General features: G+C 33.5%; 1 protein-coding gene across 2 annotated transcripts in view; it reads right to left on the bottom strand.

Moving 5' to 3' along the window:
• LOC106615326 (uncharacterized) overlaps positions 1-15,418 on the bottom strand; it is a 42,198-nt gene that overhangs the window by 22,065 nt on the left and 4,715 nt on the right. For both annotated transcript variants that reach the window (XM_036366493.2, XM_014231501.3), the window contains exons 2-3: positions 4,889-5,011; positions 4,479-4,642 (exon numbers count right to left, since the gene is read on the bottom strand). In XM_036366493.2, the coding sequence (XP_036222386.2) occupies positions 4,479-4,642; positions 4,889-5,011 (287 nt within the window). The remainder of the gene's footprint in view (positions 1-4,478; positions 4,643-4,888; positions 5,012-15,418) is intronic.

Here is a 15,418-nt window from a genome sequence, read left to right as displayed (position 1 = left end):
TTTATATTTGGATATACATGTGTGTGAAGCTGCTTATATATATGTGTGTGGTTGTGTGTGATTGCGGCTGTCGCATATGGCTGTGACAAGCATAAAAGTCGTTACAAGCCAATAACCATGGGCAAAGTCCACTGCCAATAGCTAATAGCACATATACGCTAAGATTTTTTTCTCCCAATTTCTTTTATATATTTATTTTTTTATTTTATACCCTGAATGGGGTACGTATATTAAGTTTGTCATGATATTTGTAACAATCAGCATGACAAGATGAACCGATATAGTCATGTCCGTCTGTCTGTATACACGCGAGCTAGTGCCTAAGTATCAAGATAACGGCCCGAAATTTTGCACCTGTACTTTTCTCACCAAGAAGCTGCTCATTGGTCGGAACCGCCGATATCGGACCACTATAGCATATAGCTGTCATACAAAATGAACGATCGGAATTAAGCGCTTGTATTGAATACTTTTTCATTTGCCTAGATATTTTCACGAAATTTGGCAGGGATTATTATCTAAGACAATGCTGCAATCTCTGAAAAAATTATGCAGATCGAGTCGCTATAACATAAGTATATCTCCCATACAAACCAGCCGTTACAAATCAAGTTCTTGTAAGGAATCTTTTTTATTTGTGAAAGGTATTATGGCTTCTATGCAGCCGAAGTCAACGTTTTTTCTTGTTTTTGTTTTTGCTTTTATTATTTTTGCTTATTTTCACATTTCTTATTCTGCCATAAATTTGGCCGAGCAAATAATTTCGATTAAATTACTGCATAAAATAAATAAACGTTTCACATTATTAATAATGTATGACTGTAAGCATGTACCTATGTGTGTGAAAACCTATGTATATGTGCAAACATATGTAAATAGATTTCGGTTATGCTCTTTTGCCTTCCCCCCTTATTTTTACAGCTATTTAGCCGCGTGTGATTTCAATGAGCAGTTATGCTTTGAAGTGCAATGAGTTGTGGTGTATATATGCATGTGTGCGTGTATGCGTGAAACTGTCATTTTTTCGGCTTTTGTGAATTTTTGCTATTTTTTACTTGTTTTTTATGATTTTTGTTTATGTGCAAAAGTGCCAATGGTAAAATTGATCAAACTACCGTTGTAAATAAATGCTATAAATGCTTGATTCGCGTTTTATACATTTATGCTTTCGTTATTTCACTCAATTTACCATTAACTCTGATCTGGGCAAAACCATTTGGTGATGTTTTTTTACAGAAATTCTAGTTTTTGTGTAAAATCCTGTTTAATTGCTCGGCTGCATATCTAAGCTGATGGAATAAAATTATTGATAAACACTTAAATGATATTTAAAATGGGAATTAATGTAATTGCATTTCAAAAAAATTCATTTGCAATGCATGTGGCTTTGAATTTTTGAAACAATTTTTTTATGCGAAAAATATAGTGAAAATATATGATATTATTAAAATTATTATTAAAATAAACTAAAACACTTTGTAGCATAAAAAACTCAACAAACTATATATTTTTAATAAAAAAAAACATTTTCTTTTGTGTAAAATATTCAATTAAATATTAACAATACGCTTTAGTCATTTAAACATTGTGGTTTCCTTTTGTGGAAAATGTGTGACAGCTGTGACATGGAAATTGTAAATAAAATTCAAATGTTTTAAAATAAAAATTTGGTTTTAAGCTCCACTTAATACCTATATTAATTGATCAATATTATTGAAGTTTCTTCGATCATTTATGGAAAATATACTTTTTTTTTTTTGAATTTCCAATAACGAACTGTTGAGAAAGTTTGCGCGTTGTACAAGAGTGTGCTCGACAAGTTAGTTTGATATAAGATTACCCTGAACAGAGTATATTCCAGAATAAAACGTCGGAGGAACTATAAAGTTCATATATCTAAATGATCAGCGTGGCGAGCTGAATCGATTTACATTTATCGTCTGTATATACGATCTCAGTTTTTGAGTAATCTATCTGTAATTGCCAAGAAATTGCTTATCTGCCAGGATTGCCGATATCGGATCGCAAACATATATAACCGACCGATCAAAATAATGTTCTTGTATGAAAAAATGTTTTATTGCCTAGGTATCTTTACAAAATTTAGCACGAATCATTGCCTAAAATAACGCTGCAATCTGCGAACAAATTGTTCATATCGGACTACTATAGCATATAGCTACCATACAAACTGACCGAACTTAATCGATTGATTGTATAAAAAACTTCTTCATTTGGCGATATATCTTAGCGAAATTTGGCATATATTATTATCCAAAGCACCGCTACAATTTTTGAAGAAATTGTTTAGATCGGAGCACAATATGCTATAGTGCTACCATACAAACTGAACGTCCATAATAAGTCCTTGTATGCATAACTTTTTTATTTGCCAAACTATTAATGATGAAATTTTGCACAGATTATTATCCAAAGCAAATCTAGTATATAGCGGCCATACATATGGATCTAGCAATATCAATAAAAATATCTTTTGATACCCTTTAATGATATGAGAAATACCGAAGACGATTTTTCTTATTTTTATTTAAAAATCAACTAATGATAATCCTTAAACTGTATGGAAAGATCTGTGTTTCTTTACCTCCATAAATTTTTCTTTTTTTGAAAAAATAAAATATAAATAAAAAAGAACTTCAAAAAGTCAGTTCCATTACTATTCCCGACAGTAATTCTTACTAATTATATGAGTTCAACCAATTTAGCAGTTGCTTATATTCACCTTATCTTCATAGTCTACTCAAACACCTTAGCAATTGAGCAACCATTCAGCTGCGTGCAACTCAACATACCACACTTCAATAAGGCTTTCCATTGAAACACGCATTGATTGAATTTTCACTTTCCTCACAAACACATGCGCCTAGAAACACACATACATACATAGATAAGTATATTACGTGCGCACCAGTGTGTTGTAATCAGTTGCAACTTCAATATCAACTCACAACAAAAGTGGCAAAATGCAAAACAATGGCTAAGATGATAATCCTACACACCCATTACGCATTGCACAAAAGGTTGAAACGCAGCACCAAAACAACAACCACATTAATGAGCATTGTCGGTGAAGACAAAGCGATCAACCGCAATTTCATTGGTGAAAACCATGCTGGAAGACACATATGTATTCATATCAATGGAATCATACTTACATATGCATACGTGGCGCATATTTGTCTAGTTTGGTATGTAGTCGTTGGCCACTCCATCGACTTTACGAGTCTTTACCAGTTGGTGATGTACAAAGTAAGCACATATATAAGTAAGTACATATTTATCGCTCAACCACATAAATTGTTGTAATTAAAAGGAATTTCTGAAAGCACTCATATTCGATGGCAAAAGAGCTCGGCCAGTGTCGTGAATCTTGTGGGAAATTTACGTAATGTATGTAAGGCATGCCAAGGCTTGTTGCACGGCTAAAATTGGTGAACTTGTAAGAAAATTGTTGAAGAAATTTATAGTTTACTATGTATGAGTTGATCCGAACTAAAGATTAATCGAATTTTTTTCTTAATAGGACCTTCGGATTTTTCATACCCATAATCTCAGACTAATCTTAGCACTATGGTAGTCACATTTATCGAGGAATGCGTGACTGGCCTTCTTATCGTTCAATCAACCAATGTCTTGAAGATTTTCTACCTAAAGTGTTTAACTGCGAAACTCTGCACTTATAAATGTAAGCGTTTTACATGCATCAAATCTAAGACACAATTCACATCGCCCCATAATTACAATTAACAGTAACAATTTGACTTCTAGCGCCAACTAGCGTGATAAAATTTCACCGGCAGGTAAACTAAAACCGGCAGTAAAATCGATACTGTAATTTTTGTTTAGTCTAGAAGATATTTTTCCTGAAAATCAACTGTTTTTGAACAACCTCCGCATATCAACCAGATTGCCTGAACCATCTGTCTGCCCGGGAATAGTGCACCTATTTTACCGTTTGCAGCAGTTATGCGCTCCCTAAAAACCTATGTTCAAACGGACTTTGCAAAAATCATGTTAATTCTCTCTTGACACTGGCAACTTCGGGAGGTTTTTTCCGAAAGTAACCAAAAAACTTTAACATCACTGGTTTTGAGCGCCAGCATGAGCCGGCAGCCATACAATGCTGCAGTCAGTTTTTCGTTCACCAAGGAAAATGAAATACCAAAGGCAATCAACCGAAAAGGAGTGGGAAAGCGAGCAGCATGAGACAAAGAGCTGTTGTTGTAGTGGCATTGCAATGATGCTCACACACAAATAGCACTTACACATACTTATGTATGCATGTATGAATACCACAGGTATGCAGTATGCGCTGAAAGCACTTTGTACCTACAAAGCGTGCAAGTTGGTAAAACAATGAAATTAACGGTACATGGCATGTTGAATACTTTTGTGTTTGACTGTTGTATGGAGACGGAGATGGATGAGTAAATATGCAAGTGCTATGGGTAACTCACCTCTATATCGCCGGTATCAGGATGGCGCATAACAAACGCCGATGGCACAATACCTGGAATCTCCTGTTGCGGTATAAACAAGAGCGAGTGATGGAAAAGTGCATTCAGCAGCAAACTCATTATGACGACCGGTTTGTACTTGCCAAATTTATCGACAAGGAAACCTGCAGAAACCAGTGAAGAGTGTAAAGAAAATGAAGAGTGAAAATTTTAATATATTTAATTAAGATAGTAATTAAATTAAATTGCTGACAATTTGCAAGAAATGCAGGTCAGTCAATTGCTGCGTGTAAAAGTAAATGGATTTTAATGAAATTGTCTGTGTTAATGTTGCACTGCACTAGACTTTGCACTTTGCCTTCATGGCATGAGAGCACCGCATCTAACAACGTGCTGGCTATTTAACATACCTGTAATTGGCGGACTGAGAAAGGTGGTGAATGGCAATGCTAGGTAAATGATGGCAATCTCCTCCACTGTCAAACCGATCGATTGCATGTGTATGGTCAAGTAGGGCAGTAGCGATGATGTTGCTGAAAAGTTTCGCATAAACAAATTTAGTAAATTAGTTTTCTTTGTTAATATTTTTTAAGTTATATTTTTAAAGTAAATAAGAAGATTTATTACAATAAGGTAAAATATTATCGTATAAAGTAGCTACCAAGCGAAATTTTCTCTGGAAAGCTTTCATTAAAAAAGTTTTAGAATAGAGTTGCCTAATATCCTCAAAGCAAAGCACTTCAAAATATTTGTTATGTTATCTTTTGGAAACTCGATCAGTTCCAGCGCTTTATGTCTAAACGTCTAAACCCCTATTGCGTAAGTAAAATATAATATTCGAAAAATCAAGCACAAAATATTATAATAAATATAAGATAGATCAAAAAATCACTTTTTAAAGTTTATAATAAAAATATTTTTTAAACAGAGCTGCCACCTAGCTAAAAAAGAAAAACTAAGCAAAGTACTATAAAATACTTTCCAAATATTAGACGTCTTAAGTCGAAAATTCAAAAAGTTTCCATAATTGTCTCTGAATTATTATACTTAGAACAGAGTATATAAAGTTTGCCACGAAGTTTTTTAAACCCAAAAAGAAACTTTGCATACCCTATAAAGTATATAAAAAACGTTATTTTCGCTTACATAGAAGCTATAATAGCCCTCGGAGGTGCTTTTCTTATTGCATAAAAGTGTATAATAAAAAGATCTTTATCTTGATTCGGTCACTTTAAATGGCTGCTATATGCTACAGTAGTCCAATCTGAACAATATGTGCGGATATTGTATTGTTGCCTTATATAATAATTTTTGCCAAATTTCGTAAAGACACCTTGTCAAAAAAAAAGTTTTCCGTACATGGACTGGATTTCGATCGATCAGTTTGTATGACAGCTAAGTGCTATAGCGGCCCGATCAGAACACTATGCTTGGGGAGTGTAACCTTGTCTTGGATAATAATCTATATGCTAAGTTTCGTGAAGATAACTTTTCAAATAAAAAAATGTTCTATACAAAAGTCTGATTTTGATTACTTCAAATGTTTAGCTTTTTGCGCAGAAAAGAACGTGCGTAAAATTTCAGATCGATATCTCGAAAACTGAGAGATATGCCAAAATCGACACAGCTCATCACTGCAATTATGTTCAAGGGGGATATGGGTTAAACCATTATATTTAAGTTTGTAATTTAGCTGGTGTAGCCTTGTAAAATCTACTAAGCGTCCAAACAATTTAATTCTGCATCTCGGAGGCAGAACCAGTATAAAATAACTAAAGTGTGGTTTTGCTATATTTGATTCCCAACACTGAAAAATCTGCATTCTAACAATCCAATAATATATTAAAATTCAATAATACAAAAAAGCAGGCGCAATTTACCAAAGAACTGTACTAACTTACGCTTGTTATATAAAAAAAAACTATGCAATATGCTACCATCAATTTTACTTCGAATCGTAAAATAATTAACTCAAAAATTTTTCTATTAATTTAATATACAAAAACTCTCTGTCTATCCATTAAGGAATAATAGAAAATTGCATCAGGATACAATACAATAACCTAAGCCTGTGTGTACAATACCATACGCCATATGTGTATATGTATATATGTAAGTGTGTATGCACATACATATATAAAAATAGCAAATTTCTGTATAAAATTTTTTTGTAATAAACCAAATTTTTAACATACAAATTTTAATATACAAAATTTTGACAGGAAATCAACGCGTACGTGTTAATAAAATATTCATAATGTAAACAAAGCTGCTCTAAACCCAAACTCACTTCAATATGTATGAAATATTAGTATATTTGCGCAAAATTGTTAAAGCAAAGCATTTTGTACATTTTTAGGCGTCCGTCAACACAGTATACGCTTCAAACGCAGCCGAAGCGCCGCAGGCCACATTTATATTGCAAAAATCACTGCCGGAAACTGCACAACTAATGCGAAAAAAAGTCAAACAGAATCCAATAAAATCGACAGAGAGTAAACAAATGACAGCCATTTACGGAAATAAAAAAAAAAATATTTTTACCAAATTAATGCTGATCTTTAGTACGGAATTAAAAAAAAAATACTAAATTTTTAAAAAACGTTTCCTTTTATACATATATAAATTTTTTTGTATATACATACATACACATGCGATACTTTAAATGTGCGCGCGCAATACTTAAATCGCTTGTATTTATTGTAGAACTTTAATTATTTAACACAATAAAGCCACATTGCAAACAGTAAGCCAATTAAATTCGGTTGCTGGCAAGTAACATAACATGCGCACACACATGCATACATGCGCATGCAACAAATAGAAATACACATATAGAAATTATATGTTATAAAAGCGCTGATTCTCAGATCCTTTGGACCCATATATTTGTACATACCAGTGCCAATATTGTGGCATTTCGTTGGCAATCACGGAAGTTTCGTATAATCAACGAGCTGCTTGTTAGCGCGACACGCCGAAAACACCGACATAAATACTCATATAGGTATGTATTATGTATTGTATGATTCGCATGTAACATTTATTGACATTTTTTATGCCACTTATACTTGGCAATTGTTTACGCATAGCATTAAGCACAGTGAGTAAAAAGTATTTCATGCAATTATTTGCACAAAAAGTCACATGCAGACAACATAAAAAAAAATGCAACACAAAAAAAGTCGAGTAATTAAATCCTTCTCCACTTTACGCGCCGGCAATTTTCTGCGTCCACATTTAATAAAAACAAAAAATAATAATAAACAAGTAAGGATGGGCTAAGTTCAGGAGTAACCGAATATTTCCTACTCTAGCAACTTGCAAGCATCAAAGCCGGGGAAATAACTGCAGATGTTGACAAAACTTTATATTAAAAGGAGAGAGAGAGAGAGAGAGAGATATTAGAGAGAGAGAGAGAGACAGTATTTCTGAATTTCATTAAGATATCTTACATATTGACCGATAGATGCGGCATAAACCGAACCGGAAGCTCGAAAATTTTTACATTATAAATACTCGTATTTGAGCACTAGGATCCACATATTTGGTGTATGGAAACATGAAAAGTTTTAGTCTGATCTTTGGGCGTAAAATGAAATGGCTTGAGAACTCTAATTATGAAAACTTCATTGATGGTTGATTTATATGTTGTAAAGTAAAGGAACCAAGTGGAATTTAAAAGTTTGTTATATGGGAAATAGGCATGGTTGTCATCCAATTTCAACCATTTGCACAGTGTCAATGTTTGGGTAACTTTACCTACCAAATTTGATTGAATTTAGTCTAATGGTTTCTGAGATAATAGATTTCACCTAAAGGTGGGCGGTGTCACGCCCATTGTTCAACTTAGACATTGTCACCTCTGAAGCCCTTTCCTACTATCTTGTTTGTGTAATTTAATGCTTGTGGCGTGTTTATTCAGTGAGTTATCGCCCTTTTAGTGGTTTTCAACATAACGGTTATATCGGGGTGAGCAGCTTCTTGGTGAAAAAAGAACGTGTTGTCCGAATCTCTGTTCGATATCTCAAAACTGAGGGACTAGTTCGCGTATATACAGGCGGAAAGACTATATCCAATAAGGACTATACCCGATAAAGGTATACGGCTATATCAACTCAGCTCGTCACGCTGATCATTTTTATTTTTTAATATACTTTTTAAGGTCACCGACGACTTTCTTTGTGTTACCTCGTGACAGATTTAACATACCTTGTTCAGGACATAAAAATGTTTGCATTTGCCTAAAATATATCTTTTTCCGACAAATCTGTATTAATTTGTATTAAAATTTTCTTTTTGTTTTTTACTATTGGTCACCACTGTCGCTGTGTACAAGCGATATGCGACGCTGTTTACTTTAAGTACAACTAACTTTTTTATGGTTGACGCATAATTTTTACATTTTTTTAATAGTATGCCTGTTTTTATCTCTCAACATGTCTACGGCGTATTCGTCATTTACAGATTTTTGGGCGGAATTGCATTATATTATGTTGGACAGGACCCTAAATTGCTAGCACATAAACCATATGCTCTAAACTGTTAATTTAAATTTTTTTAAATAATTTACTATATTTTATAGCAAATACATACAATTAATAAAGTATTTTTTCCAAAGGTTTTTGGTTATAAGGCTTATATCAGCAGCGTTATAACTATATTTTCAAACAAATTCCTCATAATTTTTTGAATATTTTTGAGAAGGGCCCTCCACTTGCTTGGTTTGTACCATTGTATGCTGTCACAGGCTTCTTATAATTTATTAATGAAGAACCGTTTCCGGTTTGCACTTTCCGCTACTGCTAAGAAGCTTGCACCCAAAAATTTCTCCTTTGGGCTGGGTCCACATATGAAAACTTTTGTCGCCCAAACTTGTTGTTTGTTGGCGAGGGGACGACGAGGAAAGAGGAAGACACCTTGTTCGTAATAATAGTTTGCCGCTACGCAATTTGGCATTCGCTTTCATTTGAAAATTCTATTCAGGGTTGCAATAGCGCTCGGTTCTTAATGAATATTTACATTATGTTCGGAAATGTGAATTTTTTCATCTATTTTGTGTATGTAATATGCAAATATTTATAATATAATACAAATATTTTCGAAAAGTGTGAATATGGATAAAAATTACCCAATGAAAAATATTTTTGTATACCGCGTATTTGAAGCGTTCAAGAATTTGAGAACATCATATAAAAGGGAATGTAGAAAATGGTCCAAATTGAGTTTCTGGACTCATGTCACTCGTTTGAATGACAAAATAGAGAAATTGCCGATAATGAGCGACAAAATTATTCGTGTGTGAACTCAGTCTTAATTCTACTGTTTTTTCTTGTCCAAAAATAATTCTAACTCAAAAATTTACTTTAAAATGCCGCCTCTAAATGATAAAAAAATTTTTTTTTTTTTTTTGGTCAAAAATTTTCTGTTTTTATAATCTACAGATTTTGCCCTCAGTCTAAGCAAAAAAAGAAAAAAAATGTTTGTCCACCCTAATAAATACCCTCAGAGAAAATAATCAAGAGGCGATCACATTATCTTGGTGGCCATTTGACATTTGACAAATGTCAGGAAAACGATTCGGTCAACATCTTGTTATAACGCTCGCTATTGATGGCAACAGCATTTCCTGCCTCATTTCGAAAGAAATAAGTGACGAAGATACCGCCATATCAAAATCCGAACAAAATCCGCACATCTGGATTTTCTGGAGAACGTGAATTTTCGTAATAACCTTGAACAATTTTCAAGCGTTGCACCAAAGTGAAACTGAGTATGATGAAATGGCCAACCTTACTGAACACACTAACAAAATTTGACACAAATCTGTAAACAAAAATGGCCGCCACGAGCTGTCAAAATCGTCATCCCTATTGGTAGACGCATTATATTGGCACAAATATTTTCCCACAATCAGCGCACATTTTAATAAATGGAATTACTTTTCATTACTGGTACACAGGTTGTTTTTAATTTATGTACGTATATACATATGTATTGACGTAGTATTGTATATGCACGTATGTATACCATATATTATAATATATAGAGGTAGTATGAGGCGTTGCGCTACGGTTATAGTAATTCCTCTCAGACATTCATGCATTTAATTAACAACGCAAAGGCGGTGAACAAAATAAAATAATTAAGGAAAATATAACCTGTGCAAATATGCTCAGGTTGCCGGTAGCTACACATACATAAAAAATACAAAAATCACACAAATGGCGTGTTGCAACATAGCCACAAGCGTTTGGCGCAAATTGCATACTCGAGACTGCTGGAAAAAATACTAATTATGCATATAAGCACTTTACTTCAGAACTGAAGTGGAAAAATGACTGAAGCAACTTAAAAACTTTTAAAACTGTTATCTCATTCAGTTTTAATAAGAAGTTCTCAGCGCTCATGCAAACTCAACTATGTATGTACATGACCTCTGGCGTCCATGCACGTTTTAGGGCTAAACATATATTTATTTTGAGATTTTCACTTTCAAAAACAGCCTCAACTCAATAAAAAGCTTTAGTTACTTATTTACGAGGGCGAGTGCCACAACAATTCGCTGATTAACAAGGTGCTTACATAATTTTATCGCGCTATTCACCTGTCTTATCTAAAGCCGCAATTATTTACTTTAATTACTGCTTGATGGCTAAAAAATAGCGTATACGCACCGGCGAATAAACCGCATAAAGGCAGCAACAAAAACCAATGCCATGCTTACTTGTCACTGATTTTGTCAATATTTTAACACCAGATAAAAAGCGTTAAAATTGAGTTTACAGTTATATTGATGCAAGATCATGTGTATGTATTCACATAGTATAAGATATACGAGTATATGGGAGACAAGCTGTTAAGTCCGAAGGACGCAGGGCGCCACCAAAATTCGGCCTAAGGCGCTTTTAAGGCAATACATACATTTGTTCAAACACATTGTTGTATATCTAAAAATATTCCACTCAGAGCTAAGCAAATATTATATGTATATGTATTGTTGCTGCCGAGCTCACTAAAGTAGTAAAGTAGTGTGCAAAATATACGACAGTTTTCATTCAAAACTAATCTTTTTTCTTTAAATATTTTTAAAAATCTAACTTAATAAGTTCACTTTTTTTAGACTTCTTTATAACTCTGTTAAGTCTTTTGACTTCAAGCATAAAAATCAAAAGCATTTTCAGCAATTTCCCTATATAATTAGTTAGTATTTCAGCAGAATCAAAACAAATTGTGTTTTAGTTTTATGCACGAACAGTAGAAGCAAGCTAAGAATTTCATATCGCCTTACCGAAACCATTTTTGTAGTATGATAGATTTTGTTATTCCCTGAGCAGAGTTTATTAAGTTTGACACGCCTAACACCCAAAGCGAAACGACAGAGACCCTATAAAGTATGGTATATCCATGTTATAGATGATCAGCGTGACGAGCTGATCCGATTTAACCATGTCCGTCTGTCTCTCTGTCTGTATATACGCGAAATAGTCACTCATATTTTGAGTTTCCGATATATCGCTCTGAAAATTTGCACCCCAAAAAGCTGCTCATTTATCGAAACTGCCGATATCGCGCCACTATAGCATATAGCTGCCAAACAAACCGAACGAATGGAAAACTTTTTCATTTGACGAGATATCTTTATCAAATTTGGCATGGATTATTGTTCAAGGCAGCAGTGCAGTCTCCAAAGACATTGTTCTGATTGACCCACTATAGCATATAGCTGACATACAAACTGACCAATCAAAATCAAGTTGTTGTAAATCATCTTTTGCGTTTGTGAAGGGTATTATAGCTTCAACTCTCTTTAGGTCTAAGAACAAGAACAAACCGCTGTGTGCAGAAGTAATGCAAAACTCAATTCAAGCAATTTTGTCATCTTCATTTTGTCAATTTCATTTATCTATGACACGGGTTCCAATACGTTCCGTTAATATTTTGATTTGCGTCCGCTGTATCGATCAATCTCATATCCACTTTTAAAATTAATACTACATAAACTTCAACGAAAATTCCATGAGCACGTTGCTTAGTTTTTGCACGGCATTGTTGTAGTAGATACATATCATAGACAATTCGCAGAAAAACTAATAAAACTAAAACAAATATTTGACAACTCTTAAAATGTTTATAGCTAGTTGAATAATTGTTTTGTTTATTAAACGGTAGCTTTTATGACAGCTAATGACGCATAAAAACCTAAAACCATAAAACTAAAATAAAACATACAACTTTTTAACAACTTTCATATTTTTACGCGAAAACTCTGTTATCTTTGAAAGTTACAATTAACGAGATAAGTTTGAGTTTAACAGTAGGGCCTCGGAAATGAAATTAAAAATTTCAGTTGATTTGGAACTTTGTGTCATCTTTTCCGCTCGCTTAGATTATAATCGATTATTCGAATTTTACTAATATCGATACCTGAAGAGTTCGTCCTCAAATCAGTAACTCAGTTGTTGTATTTTCCACTTGAAATCATTTTTTTTTTTTTCATCTTGAAGATTACTTTTAAGCCACTAAGATTTGAAGATTGCTTTCACACGGATATCTAGTGACACTAGGTACACTTGTACTTACTCTCTTGTCACTATCTTATTTACTTTCTAATACCCCGAAAAAAATGCGTGTGAACGCCTACACCATGAATTAGTGAGTACATAATGCTTAGATAAGCAAAAATTGTAAATATTACTATTTATTATTATAATATATAGTATTTATATAATTGATCAGCGTGACGAGCCGAGTAGATTTAGTTACATACATATGTCCAACTGTCTGTTCCCTTGTCTGTATATACGCCTTTTTTCATATCAATCTAAGATTTTGCACACATTCTTTTCTTGTCAAGAAACTGCACATTAGTAGAAATCGCCGATATCGGAGCACTATAGGATATAGCTGTCATACAAACTGAACGATCAAACTCAAGTTCTTGTATGGAAAACTTTTTTATTTGACATGATATCTTCACGACATTTTGCATGAATTATTATCCAAAACCTCAAGTTAATATCCGAAGAAATTGTTAAAATCGGATCACTATAGGATATAGCTGTCATACAAACTGAACGATCAAACTCAAGTTCTTGTATGGAAAACTTTTTTATTTCACAAGATATCTGCACGAAATTTGGCATGGACTATTATCAAAAACCTTAAAATAATTTCCGAAGAAATTTTTCAGATCGGATCACTATAGCTTATAGCTGCCATACAAGTTGACCAATCAAAATCAAGATAAAGATCTTTTTATACCCTTTTATGTAAGGTATTAAAGCTTCGGTCCAGCGGAAATTAATTTTTTATTAAAATTATTGCTATTTATTTAATTTTTTAAATTAAGTTCTACACACAAATATAGTTTGTTATTCTATAGTTCCATATTCCACAGCTACTCACAAAACTTTGTGGCGCACTCATACGCTATGTCGTACGGTGATGACGAAACGAAGTAAAACTTGATATGTAATTATATATATATATATACAGCTACCTACTACAAAACTTACGAAATGGTCGTGTGTGGCATTGCTGCTTGAAATAATATATCGTTCGTAAATCTAACATTGAAAAAATCGTTTAATCTAGACTCTAGCACTTGTATTAAATTAACTAGAATTTACAAGCTTGTGTGTGTGCATATGTGCAATATGGCTGCGTGTATTAGCTTACCCACGTACACACATATATATGTGTATGTATATATTTACATAGCTGTTGCAAAAACAAAGCAGCCAATTAGCCGTAGTCACTTTTTCACTTGGCTGCCATTTCTTCTGGAAAAGCAAGATAGAAGCGCTTGTGCACTAACACATAGGTATTTACATGTGCCTTTCTTCAGCTGTATGTATGTGCATATCAATTACATAGCAATATATATGTACATGCAACAGAGTTGCTTTAACAAATTCTAAATATATATACATATAAAAATTCACGTAGAAGAGCTTTTTTCCTTTTTATCGAATTTGTATGTGAGATTCCAAGCTGTACCCGCAAGTACTTTCACACATAAAATTGTAAAAATAGAGCAACTGAGAAAGTTCATATCACCTCCCTAACTCAATGCCAAGACATATCTCTTTGACATATGTAAGTATTTATATTGGGGATGCCACTGATTGAGCTGCTGTTTGATGTCGACTTTACCATTTACTCGTCATTTCACACTCGCTACTCGGTGACTAATTTTTCTTACTATCGCAATATTTCTTTTGAGCCTCGGAAATTATCAATTAGTTACGTGACACAATGCTTATACGAGGGTTGCCTTTTATATTTTGGGGTCAGAGAACAAAAACAAATCATCGAAAATCGCTTTATTGTTTTTCAAAATATTCTGCATTAAGATCAATACACTTTTGTATGTGCTTGAAGCAATTGTCGAAGCACTTTCTGGTATCTCAAAAATATGCGCTCTGAACGCATAAACCGCCACTTTAAGTATCGAAAAACGTTGACATTTTAGTTTATTTTTTGCATACGTCTAAATTCATGATTCATCACCTGTCACGATGTCTTAGACGTGTTTCGAAACACCGCTATCCTATTTTTTGAACATTTCTCTCGACCAATCGACACGAGCCTTATTTGAGCGATCGAAAAGTTGTGTGGGATTCAACGTGAACAAGTTTTGTTATAATCAAATATTCCTGCAACATTAGTCTGCTGATCACAATCGCTTTAATTCTTTTTTTTGGAAGAGATGAACATTTTAAGTTACTGTAAGCAACACAAATAGCGCGCATATGTCAGAACATTCTGAGTACAAGTATGTATAAAATCAAAAATATCAAACTTTACGATAAAGTTGTGAGTTGCCAGAATGCACAGTAGGGTTGCCAAATCCCAAAATGTAAAAGCTAACCTACGTATGCAAACAGATTTACCTAGATTTAGTACCCACAAAATACAAAAAAAAAAAAATAAAT

Source organism: Bactrocera oleae, chromosome 3, assembly GCF_042242935.1.
Source record: "Bactrocera oleae isolate idBacOlea1 chromosome 3, idBacOlea1, whole genome shotgun sequence".
NCBI classification, from domain to species: Eukaryota; Metazoa; Arthropoda; class Insecta; order Diptera; family Tephritidae; genus Bactrocera; species Bactrocera oleae.
Note: the sequence above shows the minus strand (reverse complement) of the source record. Positions and strands in the feature narration are given on the sequence as shown.